Source organism: Pipra filicauda, unplaced genomic scaffold (assembly GCF_003945595.2).
Source record: "Pipra filicauda isolate LSUMZ 115617 unplaced genomic scaffold, ASM394559v2 scaffold174_size2080704_pilon, whole genome shotgun sequence".
NCBI classification, from domain to species: Eukaryota; Metazoa; Chordata; class Aves; order Passeriformes; family Pipridae; genus Pipra; species Pipra filicauda.
Window position 1 is genome coordinate 793,479 of NW_024104262.1, and position 20,174 is coordinate 813,652.

At 35.4% G+C, this 20,174-nt stretch overlaps 1 protein-coding gene across 4 annotated transcripts in view; it reads right to left on the reverse strand.

Annotated features, from left to right (window-relative positions):
- The window catches only part of PDE4D (phosphodiesterase 4D), a 389,547-nt gene that overhangs the window by 152,842 nt on the left and 216,531 nt on the right, over window positions 1-20,174 (reverse strand). Inside the window, exon 1 of one of the 4 annotated variants that reach the window (XM_039379744.1) lies at window positions 803-1,096. The exons of the other annotated variants lie outside the window; for them this stretch is intronic. Coding sequence (XP_039235678.1) covers window positions 803-867 — 65 coding nt within the window. The 5' untranslated portion in view covers window positions 868-1,096. Of the gene's footprint in view, window positions 1-802; window positions 1,097-20,174 lie in introns of those variants that run through there. 4 annotated transcript variants of the gene reach the window in all.

A 20,174-nucleotide genomic window follows, 5' to 3' on the forward strand; every position in this document is an offset into this window, starting at 1 on the left:
CTCTGAAGAGTTAGTCTATTATGTGTTTATTAAAATGATGGTGGCTTTATTAAAAACACAGAGAGATGAAAAAATTGTAGGAGACATTAAAAGAGTAAAGGGAATTTATTTCACATACTGAATAGCAACCTGTCCTGTCAATGCCTATTAAGCTTTAAAAAGCAAAGAATAAGTATCCAAAAGACAGAACTTTGTTGTTTGCTAACTGAAAAAATCTGCAAGAAAATCATACCGATTGATCAGCATTACATGCTGCTTCTACTCCTCTGAGCCACAGAGAGGAGGAGAAACACATGAAGCATAAAACAGCACAGTCTTACGCATGCTGCTGCAAAGTCTGTTTCTTCCCAGGGCACATCTCTACCAGTCAATTTATGCAGCAAAACTACATGTACGTATCCAAAAATAGCTCACAAAAACTTTAGTTTCATTTTACTCTCTAGCCTCCAGAAATGCAAGCTTTATATTATAATTTTGTTTCCTTAAAAAAGTCTAGTGAAGATTTTTAGAAGGTACTTGTAAGTGAAAGGACTAAACCTTAATACTGAATGGGAAAAAAATATAAGCAATGTGTTTAAAAAAAGTATGTAAAGAGTTCTCTGTTTAAAAATTATATATAGTGTATTATAAAATAAAAAGCTACCTAATTTTACTCCTTACTAATAACTGTGAAACTCAGCAGCTGAACATAATAACAATGCAAAATCTATCAAGTCAAAATTAAAGCCTGTGGCTTTTTTGGGACATATCTGTGTGTCATAATAGGAGGGAGAGCCTGAAAGAAACAAACCAAACACATTACCACATTGTGTCGGCAGTCCTTAAGGAGCTGGTAGATCGAGATCTTGGCTTCATAACAATGCTCATTTTGAAAAATTCCTTCAGTATTTCTAGCAGTCAAACTTCAGTTGTCCTTAAAAAGCTTATTCTCAAAGTACTCCATTTCAAAGCATTTTTTAAAATCCTCTTCTTTTTAAAGCCCTTCAAATCCGCCTCCTGTAAAAATCCAGGATGTGAAGGAAGAATTCTAACACACTGCAACTCCTTCCTTTTTCATGCTGAGTTTACTCTAGCACTGTGCTCTTCGGAAATGACACTGCTTTTCTCTTCTGTCTTGTATTGCCCTGGGAGGAACTAGTCTATTTTGAATCTGTTCTCCCTGCAGGTCACATGGGAATGAAGGCAGCTGAAAAAAGTCTCTATCTCTTCCTTGCAGTTTGATAACAACAGGTTTAAAGGTCAATAACATTTAAAAAAAAAAAAAAAACACACACAATATTGATGGATAATAAATAAAAGGAAAAGATGAATGTCAGTTACAGTAACATTTGTGAGTTTGCAGGGAAATTCCAATTAGAGACATGCTAGGTAAATTAGTCTCTGTGGAGTAAAGAAAGGACCAAAGATTTCTTCATTCCAAATTAACTAAAAGCCTTATGCAGAAATTTAATTCTTCCTTTTCCTCCTAACACTTGCCTGGATACTGTGAATAAGTACTATTATCTAACTTTACAAAACAGAAAGTATTCCCTGTCTGAAAGACATTGAGAACACTTGGGGAAAGTTAAGTAAAAATTAAATTCCTTGTTGACTGTTAAAGTCAAACACACATACAGTGATTGTTATAAATCACCGAAGGACCTTAATTAAAGAACCATAATAGGATGTTCTCTCTACTGTACTGCAGAAAGAGATCTTTTCCTGTTACAATAAGTACATTAATTGTTTATGCTTTACAAAAACCCCTTGTATTTATAATTTCTAGCTAAAAACTTAAACATAAATGTTTTGGGAGTTAATTCCTATGTTAGCATATTTGGCAGGTTCAGCATTAGAAGAGGAAAAATGCAGAGAACTAGACAGGGAATATAATGTTTAATTTATACATTTTGAATTTGCTCTGAACTATGTTGGTTTTAAACTGAAAGAGCAAATTTATTGCTGAACAAGCGGTTACATGCGTAATAGCCATTCCTTTGTACAGTCTCTACAAGTGTTGCAGTGTATTAGTTTTGAAGGTAGTGCAGCTAGGTTAATAATGAAAGCAAGCACTAAAAATTGTATTTATAAAATTTAAATAGACTTGGCAAATGGAAAATATGATAAACAGGCTACACATCAAAATATCAAACAATTCATCAAATAGGAATGTGCGTAAAGTGTGTAAGGCTCTCTATAACCCTTGCACTTTATTTTATAACAGTACAATAAAATACATTAGCAACTACACTGTATATCACCAGGAAAGATCCTAACTGCTCTGAAGGCCTTTGCCGGTGATCTGCATATAAAGTGTTCCACAACAGCAGAAGGAATGTTAATATTGCTAAGCATTCTGTTCTTCATGTTTTCTGGCACCTATCTCTCACATATTACCTAGTGACTAGCACAGGACCTTTTGTAAGAGTCCCATGGAATCAAAATGTTAACTTCAAAGAGTGGAAAAAGCATCTGTGATAAATTTAGCTCAAAGGGTCATACAGTCATGGGACCTTTAGTAACAGTTGGGTCTGTTACTGTGCAGGTCACACATCTATAGAAGTACACATAAATCAGACACCGTGTTATGAAACTTTTTTATTCCTTTAACAGATCGAATAGGTTATGAAGAAAAGCCAAACCCCAAAAAATCAGATAAAGTAGAGGTGCTGGGCTATTACAAAATAGCTGGCCATTTTAAAGCTGATTTTTTTAAGTTTATCTGATTATTTATTATTTATAAATATAAACATTTTTCCTACATCAATGAAGGAACACAAAACGAAGGAAAACAAACCTTTTGACTAAGTGATTTCAAAATACCATACTGGAATGGAATATTCAAAAACTATTTCTGCTGTGCCACAAAGTAAATATCTCAGGATGAATTGTTCTCAACAGCATAACAGTCAAGATGATGCCTTTTATTCCTAGTTAACAGACATTTAAGTAGAACTATACTGTAGCATATTTAGATATTAAATATTACTATACAATAGGAATACACTCTAATTTCAAGTACTTAAATAATTAAGGCGTGTTTTTAAATGCAGATTCAGAAAAAGGTTCTCATGGAGTTGCAGATCTCCATCTCACTAACTAAATACTAACACCCATTGTGAACACGCTTTCTTTTTTAGTCTCCATCCTCAGCTCCTTAAAAATAAACTCGTGCCATCCAAGTGCCTACTAAGCAGATACAGTCCAAGCGGCCAATTCAGAGCCTGTCCTCAGGTAGCAACCTTAGAAGCATAGGCTTCCTACAAAAAAAAGGAGTCTATCACTAGGAAGGAGAGCTCGTAGCCTTCCAGGGAATGTTAGTTTTATCTGAAATTCATAAATTGACTTTGGTAAAGATAAAAAAAAAAGTCAATCAAAAAATCTCTTAATAGTCAGTATGAGAAAGGGAACTTTTTGTCCAAAGAAGTTTCTTGAGAACCCATTAGGCCAACTTTGGCAGTTAACAATAGCTTCTAATTCATACCTAAAACCTCTTGTGCTAACATGAACATCAATAGCAGTTTTGTCTAAGTTTTAAATAAATATAAGAGCATATTAGTCCATTGTGCTTATAGAAGATGATGCAGCATTTATTTTAGTGTTTGACATGGGGACAATTATAAAAACTCAATTTCTCATAATTTGAGGAATTAAGAGAGAGAAAAATTAAGGGAAATTAAGAGAATAAATAGAGGAATAGCCATTGTTTAAATAGCTGATTGGTACATGTAATTGTGTAAGTTGAACAAAAACAATAATATTTCTCTTTCTTTTTGGAATCCTTTTATTTTTTATGGTGACAGGAAAAAGGTTTTGGAACGGAGGTTTTTTTGGATTGCCTTCACAGTTAAGGCAAAAGCTGACTGTATAATGAAAATAAGCAAGAAAAGATTTTAAATTAATGAAAATACTAAAAGATGAAGCTATTTGGTACTGTTAAATACACTATTATAAAAGCAGCAAGAAAAGCTACAATATCTTTTGTCTGCATGTATTGTCAGTGGAATGACGATTTGACTGTGTAGTTAAACTGTCTAAGGAAAAAAAGATGCAAAAATAATTATAACACCAATACTAAAAAGTGTGCAGGATTCAACCCACTTTGAGGATGCTTACATATTAGTTATTTATCTTCAAATTAGTAACTAATTGAATTAAACCAGTGTTACATTGCACAAAATTGAAAATTAAAATGAATTGCAAAAAGCATGGCTTAGGGAATGAGGCACAGGACTGACTGTTCTGTTCCATAGCTGGGAACATCTTTGTCTTGAGGGTATGGAAAATTCGCTTAAACATTCTGAGTTCTGTCTTCCTTGTTTGTAAAACAGGGATAACCCATATCCTGCTGCTTGAATAGCACCTGGATATCAAAGAACTGAAAACATGCAATAGGTGGCAGGTTATTATTGCTGTTGTGCGCAAGCTGAAGAAATGGATTCACAATCTCAAGCCTTCAGACAATAATGAATGGGCTCTTAAGTGTGTTGTTTGGAATACACATTAGAAAATGAAAGCTATAAAAAAATCTGCTGCCTTTTGATATGCAATCTTAGTTTCATTATGATCTTTTTCAGGTAGGATTACTAAAATATTTTTAAAAATTTGGAGCTGGGCTCATTCACTCAGGACTATCCCTGTTATTGCTTAGCTACTATTGCATCTGCTCTTGTTCACAGTCTGCATCTTTCTTTTCTTCATATATACTTTCCAGTTTACACAGTAATGGAAATATAATTTTCAACATATAAGGGATATGCACTGAAACCTGAACCCAACCTTTCTAATCTCTAGGAGCACATATTGCACAGTAGTAAACATTTTCTCACAAGCTAAGAACCATACCAGTTGGTTTTGGAAACTGTGAGTTGCACAGCTCATTCTAGTTCATTCATAGCACTAGATTATGCTCTTATGTCCTGTACTGCAGAACAAAAGGAACGACAGAAAAGATTAACAAGATGCTCTTGTATTACCTGCATGGGTGGGTCTGAGAAGTAGTAATGGATGTGTAGGGTCAGAAGATGTCTTTCAAAAACAAACATTAAATCAGAGAATTAGAGAAGTAAATTTTTGACCCACCTGAAGATTTTACTACTGCTCAACATACCAAATTATTTTAAAAGTGTCCTTTGGTAGGGTTGTAATTCCAGAGAATTAAACTCTGTCATTCACATCTAGGTAACAGGAGGAAAAAGGTATACATAACTGCATAAGTAAAAGAATTACAAAATGTAATAATAACTACAGCACAGAATTCTTTAGAATGGAAAAAGGCAAACCAAAAGGCACAGAAGAATTGCAACATACGTCACTAGTGTTTCCTTTCTATGTCTACTTCGCTACATGGATTGAGCTACACAATTTAAGAATAAATATGGTTTATTTGCTCAGTGGTTGCAGTGTAAATAAAGTTACTATGTGCTCTACAAAGGCTTTACTCAGAATCAAATGTGCAAAACTCCTCACAGGTAGAATAACAAAGAGGGCCCACTGTGAGAATACTCTATTCTCACATGATGCCTGGTCTGAAAATGCTTGATCTTTGAAACTGTCAGGTGTTGCTGCCTGAGCTGTACCATAAGCAGTGGAGGAGACATGTCTCAGAGATAGGCCTTACGGTGCCTCACTCCCTGACATAGTTAAGTTCTTGATATATGCCAGGCTGAAAACATGTCCTTCTGCCTTTATTCCAGCCTAATTCTCATTTGATTTAATCATTTTTTTTATTATTATTAGCAGTCTCAGTATTAACTGATCATTGCTGGTCCACATAGACTCGGATGCAGAAATAAAGATAGTATCTGTGTAAAACTTCATTGTTAGAGACACAAAAGAAAAAAAAACCCACAACTTTTTTTTCTGACGAACATTATATTCTAGGCAAACTGTAAAATCATGCTATCAGCTATGGCTGTGGTCTATGGTTACATCTATGATTATCGTTAGAATAAATAATGCCCACTAATGTTGGATTAATACTGCATAACAGTGAATAGCCTAAAATTACTAGCCCTCTGGAAGATGTTGAACTTGAGCTGAGCTAAGACTGCCTAGTGTGTCGGGCTGTGTTTCTCTTTTTTTAAAATAAAAATAAAAAATCCCCCCAGATACTCAACCATGGGTGTACCTATATATATATGTATGTGTGTGTGTGCATATATATATATATGTATATATATGAACACATAGATATACAAAAATATGGTTTGCATTATAAAAACATAGTCTTTTTGTCATCTCTAATGGGCATACTGCAATAATTACAGCACTAATTACACAGTTAAAAGGAAAATCTATCAATGTTTCCATCAGACCTTCTGTTTTTCAACTATTAGCTCCCCACAAACTTGAACTGCAATTTCTTAGCTAAATAGTTGCTTAAAGAATAAATATTGTGGCTCATACTTAACTTAGTGGGGAGTTAAGCAGTAGCTATGTTTTCCAAGAGTAATATGTCAGTCTTTTAGGCTAAAAGAAAGGTAAACAGTAACCTTTTTTCCCTTTTGTTAATGAAGCAGTGGCTGCTAGGAAAAGCAAGAGAGAGCTGTATTCCTTTTACGAAGATTTCATAATTAGAGCTGGTTCTGGACAAAATTACTGTTAAGTGTCAGGAACACCAGTTGAGAACAATGATATTTTGTAAGATGTACCCTCTTCCATCATCATCTTGTTCAGAGGAATTGGACAGTTCTGCTGACTATCAATCTCTGATTAAGGAGAGAAGACTGGAACACACTCAGGAATACCACCATTCCAAGACTACCTGTTTATTTCAAGAATGCAAAATAGATCACCAGTTCAAGAAGACAAAAGTTGTATGTTCAAACTGAAAATTTTAACATAGGCTTAAATTTTAATTATGTTAGCTAATCTTTTATACTAAAGTTCTTTTTTTTCCTAACCTTTTCTTGTGTAGAACAAAACTCTAACATTATCAGCAAAACAGCATTCCCATACTCTAAACTGAATGTTTTTGTAACATTTTGTCTTTTTGGAAGTAGTGAAGCAATTAACATTCACTATCAGAAAGTCTTCCTGAAAGCAAATCTGAGGTGGGACATTTACATTAGTGTAAGAGCACAGTTCTCCACAAAAGAGAAGAGTGTATTTCTCCGTGTTCTTCATTGGAAACTTGTTATCCACAGGTATGGGACCATGAGTCAGACACGGATAAGACTCTTGTTTGGTAGAATGGCATACTTCTAAGTCCTTCAGAAAAATGTCAGGAACTACAATTAAATCTAAATTATTCATTATGCTACAAAGCCTTTCTTGAAGAGGAACTATACCTCTATAACATTTGTGTTTCAAAAATTGTTATAAAATTTGCTATTCTTCTTCCACTCGTATTTGTTTTTGAGATATGGAAAACTCCAAAGGTTTAATGTGGCTGGTACAGAGAGAAGAAAGAAAAAAACAAGCACTTCATATGAACACTCAGAAGTACAAAATGTGTTTGATATTTAACAAAAAACTGCCAGCCTCAAAACTGTAATTAAAGAATAAAAAAGCTATGTATTGTGGCAAGTTACTGGAGAGCATTCTATGAGAACAAATGAAGGTTAAACTTTCATGAATTATTCACAGAGTTTAACAAGGCACATTAAGAAAGAAGTCTTTTCACTAGTCTTGAGCTGTCAGAGGGCTGCTTGCTGATTTAAACTGGTCAGCTACGCTCCTGCTATAGACAATTCTGATAGGCACTCGCTGGGGTAGTCTGTTTCCATGATTCAGACATCTATTTTAAGACAGACAGAACTGCTCCTCTCAGCTGTCTGTCTTATCTTTCTGTGGACTATGACTCCCTGCCTATATTACATTATAAACCTAGATTTTGGGCGATTCAAGATGTACTTGATAAATGCTATGGTACCAGCATAAAACCTGTAAGTTTATATAACATGGAGGTTGGGGTTTTTTGCCACTTCACTCTCTTACTTGTAGCAGTTGAACTGAATGTAGATAGGATTAAAAATTTTCTTTTCATAGAAATGTAAATTTCAGCTATTTCATGTTTGGCCTCACGTCTTATCATATTTGGATTCTGTGAGAGATGAACAATGCCAAGATTTCACAGCCTCAGTCCACATCTAATGTAATAATTACTGTGGTTCAAAAAAGCTACACCTCTTAACTCTCACATCTTTCTCCCCCAAAGGGGGACAAGCAAAGTCATCAAAAGGAATATGGATATATATATATATAGTACATTGACTATGCCTACCACTGAAAGCTCAGGTAAGACCTACTTCTCCTGATTTACTCAGACAACTAGAGGCAGAGATATTAATTGATTCTAAATTGCTTCCCAGTTTAGGACTAATTTATTAGTTCTGTCTGAACTCTTTATTCTATATCTATATGTTTGAATTTTCTTTTAGTAAACAAGGTACTAGACATGAGAAAAACATGTTGCAGTATATATCCTAAAGAAAGTCACAGTGACACTGACTGTAAATACTGGCAGAGATGACAGTAGCCAGAAACTTCATATTGTTGTGGAAGTATAAATTGCATAAATTGGATGCAAGCATTTCATTATTGCCAATGCAGTGCCACATTGGACATGGACATTGTGCATCTTTCCTCTTTGCCATTTTATGAATGAAAGATACTTTGTGTGTCATCTAACATGTCACAGCTTAGCCTATTATATGGATCTCCATAGAGGCATGTTTATATGTAGGACAGCAATTCTGAAAGTAGCAAAGTTTTTTTTTATAGTTAGCTACTGTTTTACTTTCACATACTCTAATGATAGCCTTCTAATATAACAAATCAATCTGTTCTTTTTTTCTTGGTGCTCTCCTTCAGTACTTGATTAGCAAAGCCACCTCTATTTTTAACACTGAATTCAATCCAGCTAACTTTGTTCTAGATGTCTGCTGCCATGTTAAATGCAGAACAGAAAATCTTACTTTAATTAAAGTAAGAAGAAAGACATCAAGTCTTTCCTGACTTACAGTGTCCTTTTTTTAATTAAAGGGTGTTCGTCCACTTTACAACATATTTCCTTAAAGAAAAATAATAACAGAAATATAGAATGGCTTGGGTTAGAAAAGACCTGAAATACCATCTAGTTTCAACTCCCCTGTCATTGTCAGGGACACCTTCCACTGGACCAAGCTACTCAGAGCTGCATCCAACCTGTCCTTGAACAAAGCCAGGAACAGAGGCATCTAAACTTCTCTGTGCAACCTATTCCAGTGTCTCACCACCCTCTGAATAAAGAATTTCTTCCTAACATCTAATCTAAATTTCTCCCTTCTTTAGCTTAAAACCATTCCCCCTTGTTATATCACTATCTGTCATTGTAAAAAGTTACTCTCCCTCTTTTTTTCTAATTCCCTTTTGGCACTAGAAGACTGCAATGTGCTCTTCCTGGAGCCTTCTCTTCTCCAGGCTGAAAAATCCCAACTCTTTCAGCCTGTCTTCAAACCAGAGATGCTCCAGGCCCCTAATCATCTTGATGGCTCTCCTCTGGACTCAGTCCAAGAGGTCCACATCTTTCCTCTGCTGAGGACCCCAGAACTGGACACAGTAATTCAGGTGGGGTCTTATAAGGGCTGAGCAGAGGGGCAGAATCACCTCCCTCAACCTCCTGGCCATGCTGTTTTTGATGCAGTCCAGGACACAATTGGCTTTCTGGGCTATAAGTGTGCACTGCAGACTCATGTCTAGCTTTTCATCCATGAGAACCCCAGTCGTTCTTGGCAGGGCTTCTCTCAATGAGTTCTTCTCCCAGTCTGTACTCATGTCTGGGATTGCTCTGACACAGGTGCAGCACCTTGCACTTGGACTTCTTGAACTTCCTGAGGTTCTCATGGGCTCAGTTCTCAAGCTTGTCCAGGTCCCCCTGGATGTCATCCCATCATTCTATTGTGTTGACTGCGCACCACTCAGCTTTATGTCATCTGCAAACTTGCTAAAGGTGCACTCAATCCCACTGTCTGTGTCATTGATAAAGATATTAAAGAGCCCCAGTCTCAAGACAGAGCCTTAAGGGACACCATTCGTCAACAGCCTCTACCTGGACATGGAGTCATCAATCACAACTCTCTGTCTACATCCATACAGCCAATTCCTTATCCACTAAATAGTCGACCCTTAAAATCCAAGTTTCTCAAGTTTGGAGTTAATGATATCACATGGGACTGTATCAAAAGTCCTACAGAAGTCTAGGTAGATGACACTGCTGGTCTTCCCTTGCTGAGCATTGTAGTCCACCACAGAAGGGCTCCAAAACTGGCCAGGATCAATTTGCCCTTAGTGAAACCATGCTGGCTGTCTTGTATCACCTCCTTCTCTTGTATGTATCTTAACATTGCTTCCATGAGGATCTGTTTTATGATCTTCCCAGGCACAGAAATGAGGCTTACTGGTTTGTACTGACCTGAGTCTGTACAATTGCAATGGCAAGTCCTATCTGTTCATTTCCCTTCTGAGAATTATATGTCTGCAAGTCTACCACTGATGTATTACTTCAGATATTTTTCAATTACAACAAAGAGCAGTCCAAATTAAGAGGCCTGGACTTAACTCACTTCTTTTCTTAAAAAAGAGCACCTACAAAATAATAACCAGGTACCTCTCAACACAATGAAACCTAAGTATTAAATTGTCACTTCTTTAGAGAAATAAGAAACTGTTTTCTCCACTATTTTATAAATCAAACAACTATTTGAAAGTAATAGTTCCTCTAATAAGTTTTCCTTTAGAGGAATATGCTTTTTCAAATATTATTACCTTTGTCATGGTAGCTTTTTAGACAAGTTAGATTTATACATTTTTCATAAGAAGGTCTACGTGGTTGTGACTGTTACCTGCTATAAAATATGTAATGTCTCAGTTGTAAAGCACAAAAGTTAAAAAATGTTACATTGATTATGAGTTTTGTCCTCTAAATAGCTACAAGGATAGGTCTAAACCTCACAGATTGTTTTGCTCTTATAATAAAATTCACTAATAATTTGCTCACATATCATTCAATGCTTCAACTGTCCTCCTGGACAAACCTTCCTTTTATTCTTCTTGAACTCTGATATATTTTGAAGCCAAAAACTACTCCCCGACTCTAAACATTCTTTCACACTAAGCATACTCTCTTCTCATATTTCCACTCCACTGCCCAATTGAAACCTTATTTGCTTCTCTAAGTTTTATCCTGCATCTTCTACAAAGCTAATTCCGTAGCCCTCTGGTTTTGGAATCTTATTTCTTACACACTACCTTAAAGCTGTTCTTGAGTTGTTTTAAACACCATTTATGTTGAGGAGCCATTATGTCACCTTCTCTGTTAAAATCTTACCTCATTTTACCTAGCCATGGTTCTCATAAAATTTTCTGATATTGCCATACAAACAAAATGTTCGAACTGAGCTTTAAAGTAGCATTATCGCACAGGTTTTTCTGTCACAACAATAGCACTATCACTTATTCATGCTATCCTAATATGTTTTCAGCCTTGGTACTTCATGTTGGACAACACAACCTTGCTATATCTGAGTTATAGCACTGCTTCCTCTAGCATAATGTTTCTCACTGGACTTGGTTGGAATAATCACTTCCTAGGCAGAAAGACTGTGACGTCTTTCTGGCTCACTACTTCAGCTGTCTAATTCCATTTGTATGTCCCCATGTATGGCCTCTCCTTGTATGAAATTTATATTTTCTACATAAATTCAATTCTCTTTCCTCTAAGATACTTTCATCTCTGCTATATCTATTATTTTTTCAAACAGTTTACTTTAGTCTGATAATAAAGACTGCTTCAATCACCAATATTTTGCTTCTTCCTCAAGCATTTTCTGGTTTTCATCCTGACCCTGTGTGCAGGGAAAAAGACCCCATCAACTTTCTTGTGCCCTCAACCTTCTATTTTAAATTACTTCTCAAAACATGCTCTTCCAAGGATGGCCAGAAAAATGGCCCTGTCTGACAACAGCTAGAGAACAACAATTTATCCTTCTATTTACATAATCTTGAGTAAAATCCTAAACTTGTTGTGGACATGGAAATTTTTCTACTTCAGTAGATCCAGATTTACATTTGTCTACATTTCTTTAGGCTGACTACTTCTTCTCCAAACACACTTGTTCAAGTAGCCTTTTTACTACTGTCTTGGTTTAATGAGACTGAAGTGTTTTGCTAAGGAGGATGAGTTATGAGCAAGACCAAATTCTTCTCTCTCAGCAATTGTAAATCCGAAATTAAGAGGCTCCAATCGAGGAAGTATGGAAAAAGGAAGAAATAACAACCCTTTATTAAAGAATATATGTATATTGGCAAAACCAACAAAAGAACACAAAAACAACTAAACAATAATCCAGTACCCAAAAGTCCCCGTCAAAAAGGAAACAGTTTGATACTTCTCTGTCCTCTAGCACGATTCTAATCACAGTTGGCAGGGGGAGCTGTTGGATCACTGGAGGAGCAGAGCCTGCAGTGCTCTGTGATGGCTGGCAGACAGCGCTGTTCAGCTCTGGCGGTCGCTGCGTGAGGCCCCAGTGCGTGGGAGAAGCTGACAATGGAGATTCCTCCCCCACCAAGAAGGGGAAGGGGAAAAAGGGGAAAGGAGGGCGGTTTCTTTCCCATGAAACTCACAATATCTGTGGCTGGCTGTGGTCGGGACTCCCCCCTTTCCTTGCCAAGCACAAACTCTCTGATGAAACCTGAGCAGGTCCGGCTGGTGACAGAGCAAGTTGAGGCCGGAGAACAGACAGATGACCAGGTCAAGAGCAAAACGGCCTCAGAGCTTTTCCAGTGCACACCTTGCCCCCGTTAAGGCAAAAAGTGAAGTCCCCCTTTCCAATGAGAAAAGGGGAGAAAAACTCCTCCCCCCTCCCCAGCCTTAGAGAGGGCAATAAGCCTGGAATGTAGTTCTGCCAGCTAGCTCTTTTGTGTAGGTCAATCACCCAATGCAGAAAACTGTCCTCCCCATTCAATATCCCTCCCCCACACTGCAGCAGGGGAAAGAAAATTCCCATTTGTTTTTTTAGAAGAAGTAAACCCATGACAACTACTGTGTCATATTTCTCAAAAAAATCATGAGTATGTCTATTCCATCCCTTGAATCTGCTTCACACATGCCTGAAACTTGACAATATTCAAGAAGTTAAGAAAGAGTTATGCAAGAACTAAACTAATTTTTAATTTTTTTAAGTCTGCGTTAAAGCTGGTCACAGATAAAATGTAAAATTAAAGAAAATGTATTAAATGATGCTTGATAGTTTGCTTTGTGTAAATAGTATCCTTTTTCCAATAGAGATTTATAGTATGCTGCAATGGAAAAGTATATTTAATGATTTTAAAGAAATTTACAGTAAAACTAAATCTAAATTACAGGAGTTATTATTTGAAACTACCTAATTTATGCAGCATATCTAAGAGATTGTGTTCACTATTGGTTGAGACCAATAGTGAGTCAGCCTTTTCATTCTACTGTCAGCATTTAACATATAAATTTGAAGGGCAGTGTGTTTGGTTTCTCTTACATACTTAAGGGAAGGTTAAAAAATAAAACAGACTGGGGTTTCAAAGATAATTTTGAATTATTATTTTATTTTAATTCCCACCTGAAATTACCTATGAGAGTACTGCAACAAAAGAATATTTCCTAAGAATATTTGAAATGTACATGAAAATAATTGATTCATTTATAGAAAAATTCAGAAAAATCTAGATCTACAAATATTGCAAAAGTGAACTCTTTTTTATATTCGCAATTTAACAATTCAGAAAACTCTGTTATATTTTATGATGCAAATATTTTTAAAGACTACCACTCACATTAAAAGTTGGTTGTAATAATATATTTTTTAAAATTTCCATGTTCATAGGTACAAATTTCATAACTACTACTGAAGTTGAACTAGCATTCTAAAAACACTGGCAGTTTTACAAATCACAGAAAGAGGCACATTGGAATATGAAGTTATAAAATGCTGTAATTTATTTTTGCTGTTTAAGCAATTTCTATATATGTAAATAAACTCAGTCCAGCAAAGTCAAGTCCAGCTGATCAATATGTAGATAAAATGACATTTAAGAAGAGAAGAACTGGCTGGGATTTTTTTCCCCTTTTGTTTCTCTCCATTGTGTTCTATTACTTTGGACAAGAACATAAATAAATTATTCACTTTTGCTGTTTAGAACTGAAAAAATGGCATATAAAAGGCATATATGATCTCTTGCAAAGATAAGGATGAGCTACTAAGCTGTTTTGCCTAAAAAGTTCTCAATCTAATACATATTACACTGACTGCAGGGGCAAACCTAGGACTTCTTCAATGTTTATTTTAAATTGTAAATAATAGTGTTGATGAATTTAATAATTTTGTGAACATTTGAAGCTTAGTTATCCCCTTCTCTCTTGTCCAAAGAAAGTCCTCCAAACAGTGCGTTAGAAGTTCTTCTAACACCAAGTTTGCATCTGCACTGTGCTTTTCCTTCTAGCATGACAGCTTTCCTACTCAAGTGCTCTGTTGCTTACTTTCTTTATGACTCTTGGCCACGTGGTCCAAAAAGCTCATAATTTTAGAGAAAGCTCAGAGCAGAAATCTTTATTCTGAAAAAGTTTACACAGAAGATTACAGCAACCACTAATTCTGCCAATATTCTTTCTGAGAAAGGTACCTAGGCCAAATCAGGACTCAAGAATCTTTCTAATATTTAATGACTTTTCAACTACTTAGAGAAACAGAAAAGCATTATTTTAACTCAAGTAAAAGAGAAACCCATTTAAAAGCCATGGCTACTAGAATTATGATCACATTTCTCATCTTTGCAGTTCATTAAGGATTCATGTCCTCTTGTCTGAGGATATCCATGTGTGTTTTTTAATACAGGACCCTCTGCATGCCCAGTCCCAAATGAAGCAGTAAGATCTGTGGCTGCCTTGCCTGACACAGACTTGAGTCAGACTGCACATCACTGGTGGCTCAGAGGTCTCCAGGAGGAGGCTGAGCTCTCAGGAATGCAAAGTACCTTCAGATCTACTTGTCTGCAATCTTGATAGAGATGAACACTTATTTCTGAACTGTAGGCCAGTACCTATTTGTACCAAAACAATGCCTATTCTTAACTTCTAAAAGAAAACAGATGTCAGAGCAGGATTGGTTTTGTTTTCAAAGTGTAACAGGGTAAGCTCTGTTCTCCTAAGATCTGAATCCAAGTTTTCATAAATGTAAATACTGACAATTAAACCTGTAATACCAAAATAAACCAGAGTTCAAATATGTTAATTTTCCAAGTTCATAATCAATGAAAGATATTTATAGAGAAGTCAGATTTGCAGAAAAAGATCTCTTTCAAAAAGTGATTTGACAGTACTGGAAAAAGGAAACAAAGGTTGTGTATGCAATCCTCTCATGTAGATCAGTAACAAAAAACCTAATATGAATTAGAACCAAAACTGTTTCAGTTTAATCTAACTCCTTCCATTAATTAGACCTAAAGAAAAACAAAACAAAACAGTACCTAAGAAGAAGAAAAAGATACTGGAAAAAAAAATAAAGAATCTGTGCAAAAAGAGAGAAACTGTGTCTATAGAATAGAAGGTGACCAGTGGGACAGTGAGGAAAATATAAGATTGAAAATGACAATGCCTCTGTGACAACTTTCAATTCCCAGGTTTGCCTTCTAAAGATATTGCTAGATGTCCTTTGCATGTCACACTGAGGGATGAGATACAACAAGGCTCCTGTTGGTTTTGACCTTCCTTCAGAAAGATTATTCTAGACTGCAGAACTTGTCTATTATGACTCACATTGTTTCTATGATGACATCCAGTGCATGGGATAAAGTATATTACAGTGATGAGAATTCATGGATTTTGATTTAAAAAAAAAAAAAAGATATTGGTTGAGGTAGCTTTGGAGATGAAATTGGAATTCTTAATATATGAAAACTTAAGAACTCTTTTTGTGGATCTAAGATTTTGATTTTAAGCCCTGTCAAATCCTTCTGGTGTGGTTTTGCTTTGTTTTCGGGGAATGCCGTTTAAGATATGTCTCCTTCAAATCAGTATATTAGGATGTCTAAGGGGTTAACAGTGCATTAGAGAAATGAATAAAAAAAAATCGATTGGAGCTTTAGAATAACATGAGTTATTTCCCTGACACAAAGTTCTCTTCAACTCTTATCAGCAACCAAAATCTTAATGAAGAAAAGCCACTGAACATCAGAATAGTTAAATTACTTTTCTAAATAACCTTTAGGCCTCTCCTATAATACAGTCATCCTTTCATCCTTTACATATCCTGGCTTCTGTCTAGTTTTAGTTTGAACATAAAACTTATTGAACCTTTGTCTCTTTCAGTATGTAGCATTTAAAATGAAATTAACAACTTAAGTCATTCTCTCCTGCAGGAATTTATCCATGGATGTATGGAACTGATAGAACTTCAGTAATTCCAATTTGTGTCATTGACATGACTCTGTGGTTTAAATCCGAATATGCATGAGACCACCACATTCAAAGTTATCCCACTTCAGCTCTTTTAACAGGCAGAGCAGCAGTAATATAATCTGTTGTTCTTCCCTTGGTAGCTATAACACCCAAAAAAGTTACGTGTTTTCCCTTAAGTGGGAAATATGACACATATTACAAAAACATACTACTAATACCACTACTACTACACAAAAAGCAGTTTAAAAAAACCATGTTCCAATAGTACTTTAGTTCAATTTAGACTTCAGATCTCAGTTCTGCCCCTATTGTTTGTTTTCTTATTCATGTCTGAAATCAGTCTGGGATCTCTTTCAGGCTCAGCTGATGGGCCATGATTCCTGAGCGACTAAGCCCTGCTACAGCAGACATGGCTATTAAGTACACAAAGTGGTATTTAACTGCTTGATATATCTAGTTTACATGACAGAATTTACGGTACGCGCATTGATTTTTACTCTGTTGCAACTGATTTATAAATTGAAGTTGATGATTGCTAATAACACTTTCCTGCCTCATTTTGCATTATAATGTCAGCAAACACCATCTTTAACCACTCAGAAAACTGGGAGTTATTTACATTGTTAGAGAAAAAAAAAGCACCATCAATAATATATTATGATACCTTTTTTTAACGTCAGTTTGCAGAATGAATAAGATAAAAACCTCACTGAACAAACCTCACTGAATAAACCACACTGAACAAACATGGTCCTATGTTTTTAGCTTAAAATACATATAACTATCAACATCAAAATGTAAACTAAATAATGAAGAACGTTCCAAAGCATTTGCATCATAATTAACCGGGTTTGTATTTGAATGAACAACTAGAGATGGTCTTCATATCCTCAGAGCTGTATCTTTGTTCATGTGCGCTCCACTGTCACTTATCTCTCTCAACATATAAAAGATAGAAAAGCAAATATATCTATAGTCCAGTATTATCCATTTGAATTTCATGCTAAATGATTCTCAAAACCTCTTGAAGTTCCGGTATTTTCCTTGGTTTTAATCAATCCGGATTATTTTTTGTGGTATGCCACTACCTGGACAATCATCTCAGCAAGACTGTTTCAGTTAACTTAGTTTCACATGGATCTTGGAAAGCATTTTTCCATGTAAATTTACTGGTATAATTAGCACGAAGCTGAATAAATCAGAATTTTTTTCCCTGACCACTATTTTATATTTTTTACTTCTTTATATATAAAAATATCTCACAAAATATGCAAGTCTCAAAGTTGAATCAAATGAAATAGAGGTCAAAGAGACAGTTCCAGAAATTATTTTTCTTTACTTTTGTCTATCTAACGCACCAGTGGACAGTAATTGCAGTGTGCTACAGCAGACTGTTCATGAATTTGAGTGCACACCAAATTACGGGTAAAATGTATTGTTGTTTCTATAGTGTATTTGGTTTCTGATCAGGAATATTTAACATTGAAGAGGGTCCTACAGCTGCAGTACACTGTCTAGTTTAACCAGGCCTTTAAAAATTTTTTTTGTTTTTTTTGGAGAGGAAAAAATGCAAAGTTTGTATTTGAAGTAAAAACAGAAAAGAACAACATCTTCCTCATCAGCAAACACTAACTCTTTGTACCAGATCAGAAGGACTGAAGATTAAATGCAAAATTTCAAGGTGATGTTTTACATCAACTAAATTTTACAGCATTGATGAGTTCACTTTGCAGAAGTTCAAAGAGGGAGGAGCTCAAGGAGTACTGGTTTAAAGTGTTCACTGCTCTAAAGAGTACAGACCTAAGAGTGCATGTGGAGCAGGACTGTTTTTTTGGTCCAAATGTCAGCACTTGCAGGCCACTTTGGTGACCTGGGTAGCAAGGCAGCTAAGTTTGTAAACTAACTTACCAGTAGCATTGCTTAAATGGTATTTCCTTCATTGAAAAGTTCTTTAGAGAGCCTTTAATTTTTTGCCATATTTTTTATTAAATTTAATTGACAGAGGCATCAACATGTAGTTTAAAAAATTCTGAATATTTGTCAACAAGAACAAACAAAATCTTTTATAGTGATACTTAATTCACTATGGTAGAGTTGCTTTCAAAAATAAAGTAAATGCTTCTGAAATTACAGTGGCTGTGAAAGACACAGGACCGATAAACAAAACCAATGTAAAAATTTTAGGAATATAGTCTGAGGCTGGAACTTTTTGCATGGCAACACAACTGGCCTGCCACGTTTGTCTATTTCAGGGATTTGGCATAAAATTTTGCCTTGAAAACTATAATGAAGCTTTTATATGACTCTAATCTACATCTGCACCAAGGTGCTATTTGTTACTGGCAATGTGAGATGGCTCTGACCTATGTCTGGCTGTTACACAAATTACTGGTTGTTTATTATGTGAATACTTATAATCAGTTATTTATATTAATTAGGAAGGGGAATGCATATCTTGATCTCTTGAACTCAGTGAGGTGTATCCATGAAGGTAACTCAGCTAGGCAGACTGTCACCTCCAGGAACTCCTGTTTCTAAGGAGCTGCAAATCTTGTTTTGCTAAAGACACACACTCTAGATCAAAAGGCTCTAGGCAGCTGGGAAACAATTTCAGCCCTGCAAAAGAGAGAAATGAAAAAATTGAGCTGCAACATTATGATGTAGCTTTTGCTACTGAGTGAATAGACGGTGGTTGTACATCACCGTCGTACACTGTCTCTTTCATCTGCATACTTGTCTCCCCTTAACAGTTCCTTCTTCTTTCTTTCTGCTCTTTGGGCTATGTTTTCTTGTTATGTTGTCAAATAAAACCTGTATATCTAATCTGTAAAAGTTTATTCTGTGACTCCTTTGAATTTTCTGTAGTTAACCATTTTGTAGATGAAAAATACCAGACTTTCAAATTTTAACTTAAAGAGGTACTGACAAAGCCTAGGAAAACCTAAGTTTAACCTAGATTATTAGAAATACAGAAAATAGAGACATTTTCTTTATTTTCCTGCCAAGTATGAAAATAAAAGATTTTTTTTCTATAACTGTCCTATGAACAAAGTGTTAATCTACTAATGGTAAATCAAATCATAGGGTTAGTTCATATTCTTAGTGACAAACACGAAGAAGGCAACTAAAATAGGCAATTTGTTAGCCAGAAATAAATTCCCAAAATGTGGCAGAAATTCTGCAATGACTTAAGAAGTAATAGGATTAGATAACTGCTACAATGAAAAACAAATATTTAGGTTATAAGTAAAAATATTGAATACAGATGAACTAAAGATGTAAAAATTATTGAAATATAAAAATCCCTTTCCCTAAGAGTGTAGAACCATAACGTCTTTCTAACATCATACTCATACTTCACTTTCCCAAAGTATCTGGTATAAATACAAAAATGATGCTGCTGCATTGAAGTTAGGATAAACACTGTAGGACTTGGAATGCAGATGCCAAAGAATGCTTCACATTTTTACCATAAACTACTTCACATTGTTTTACATTATTACCATAACTCCTAAAGCAGCTATTTTGAGGGAAATGACTTTATCTGTAAATCAGAAGAGCTGGCATGAACAAGCTCATGTCTTACTGAAACAACGTGTACTTGGAAGCAGTTTTATCCTTTTATAGTAACAGAGTGTATGACATTTAACGGTGAATTAAATGTTCCAGGATCAAATAAATACATTGTACCAAAAGGAAATGTTATCTAAACCATTTAGAAGCATGATATGATAAAATATTTACAATAAATTCCGAATATAATCAATTTATTTCTCTTTACCAA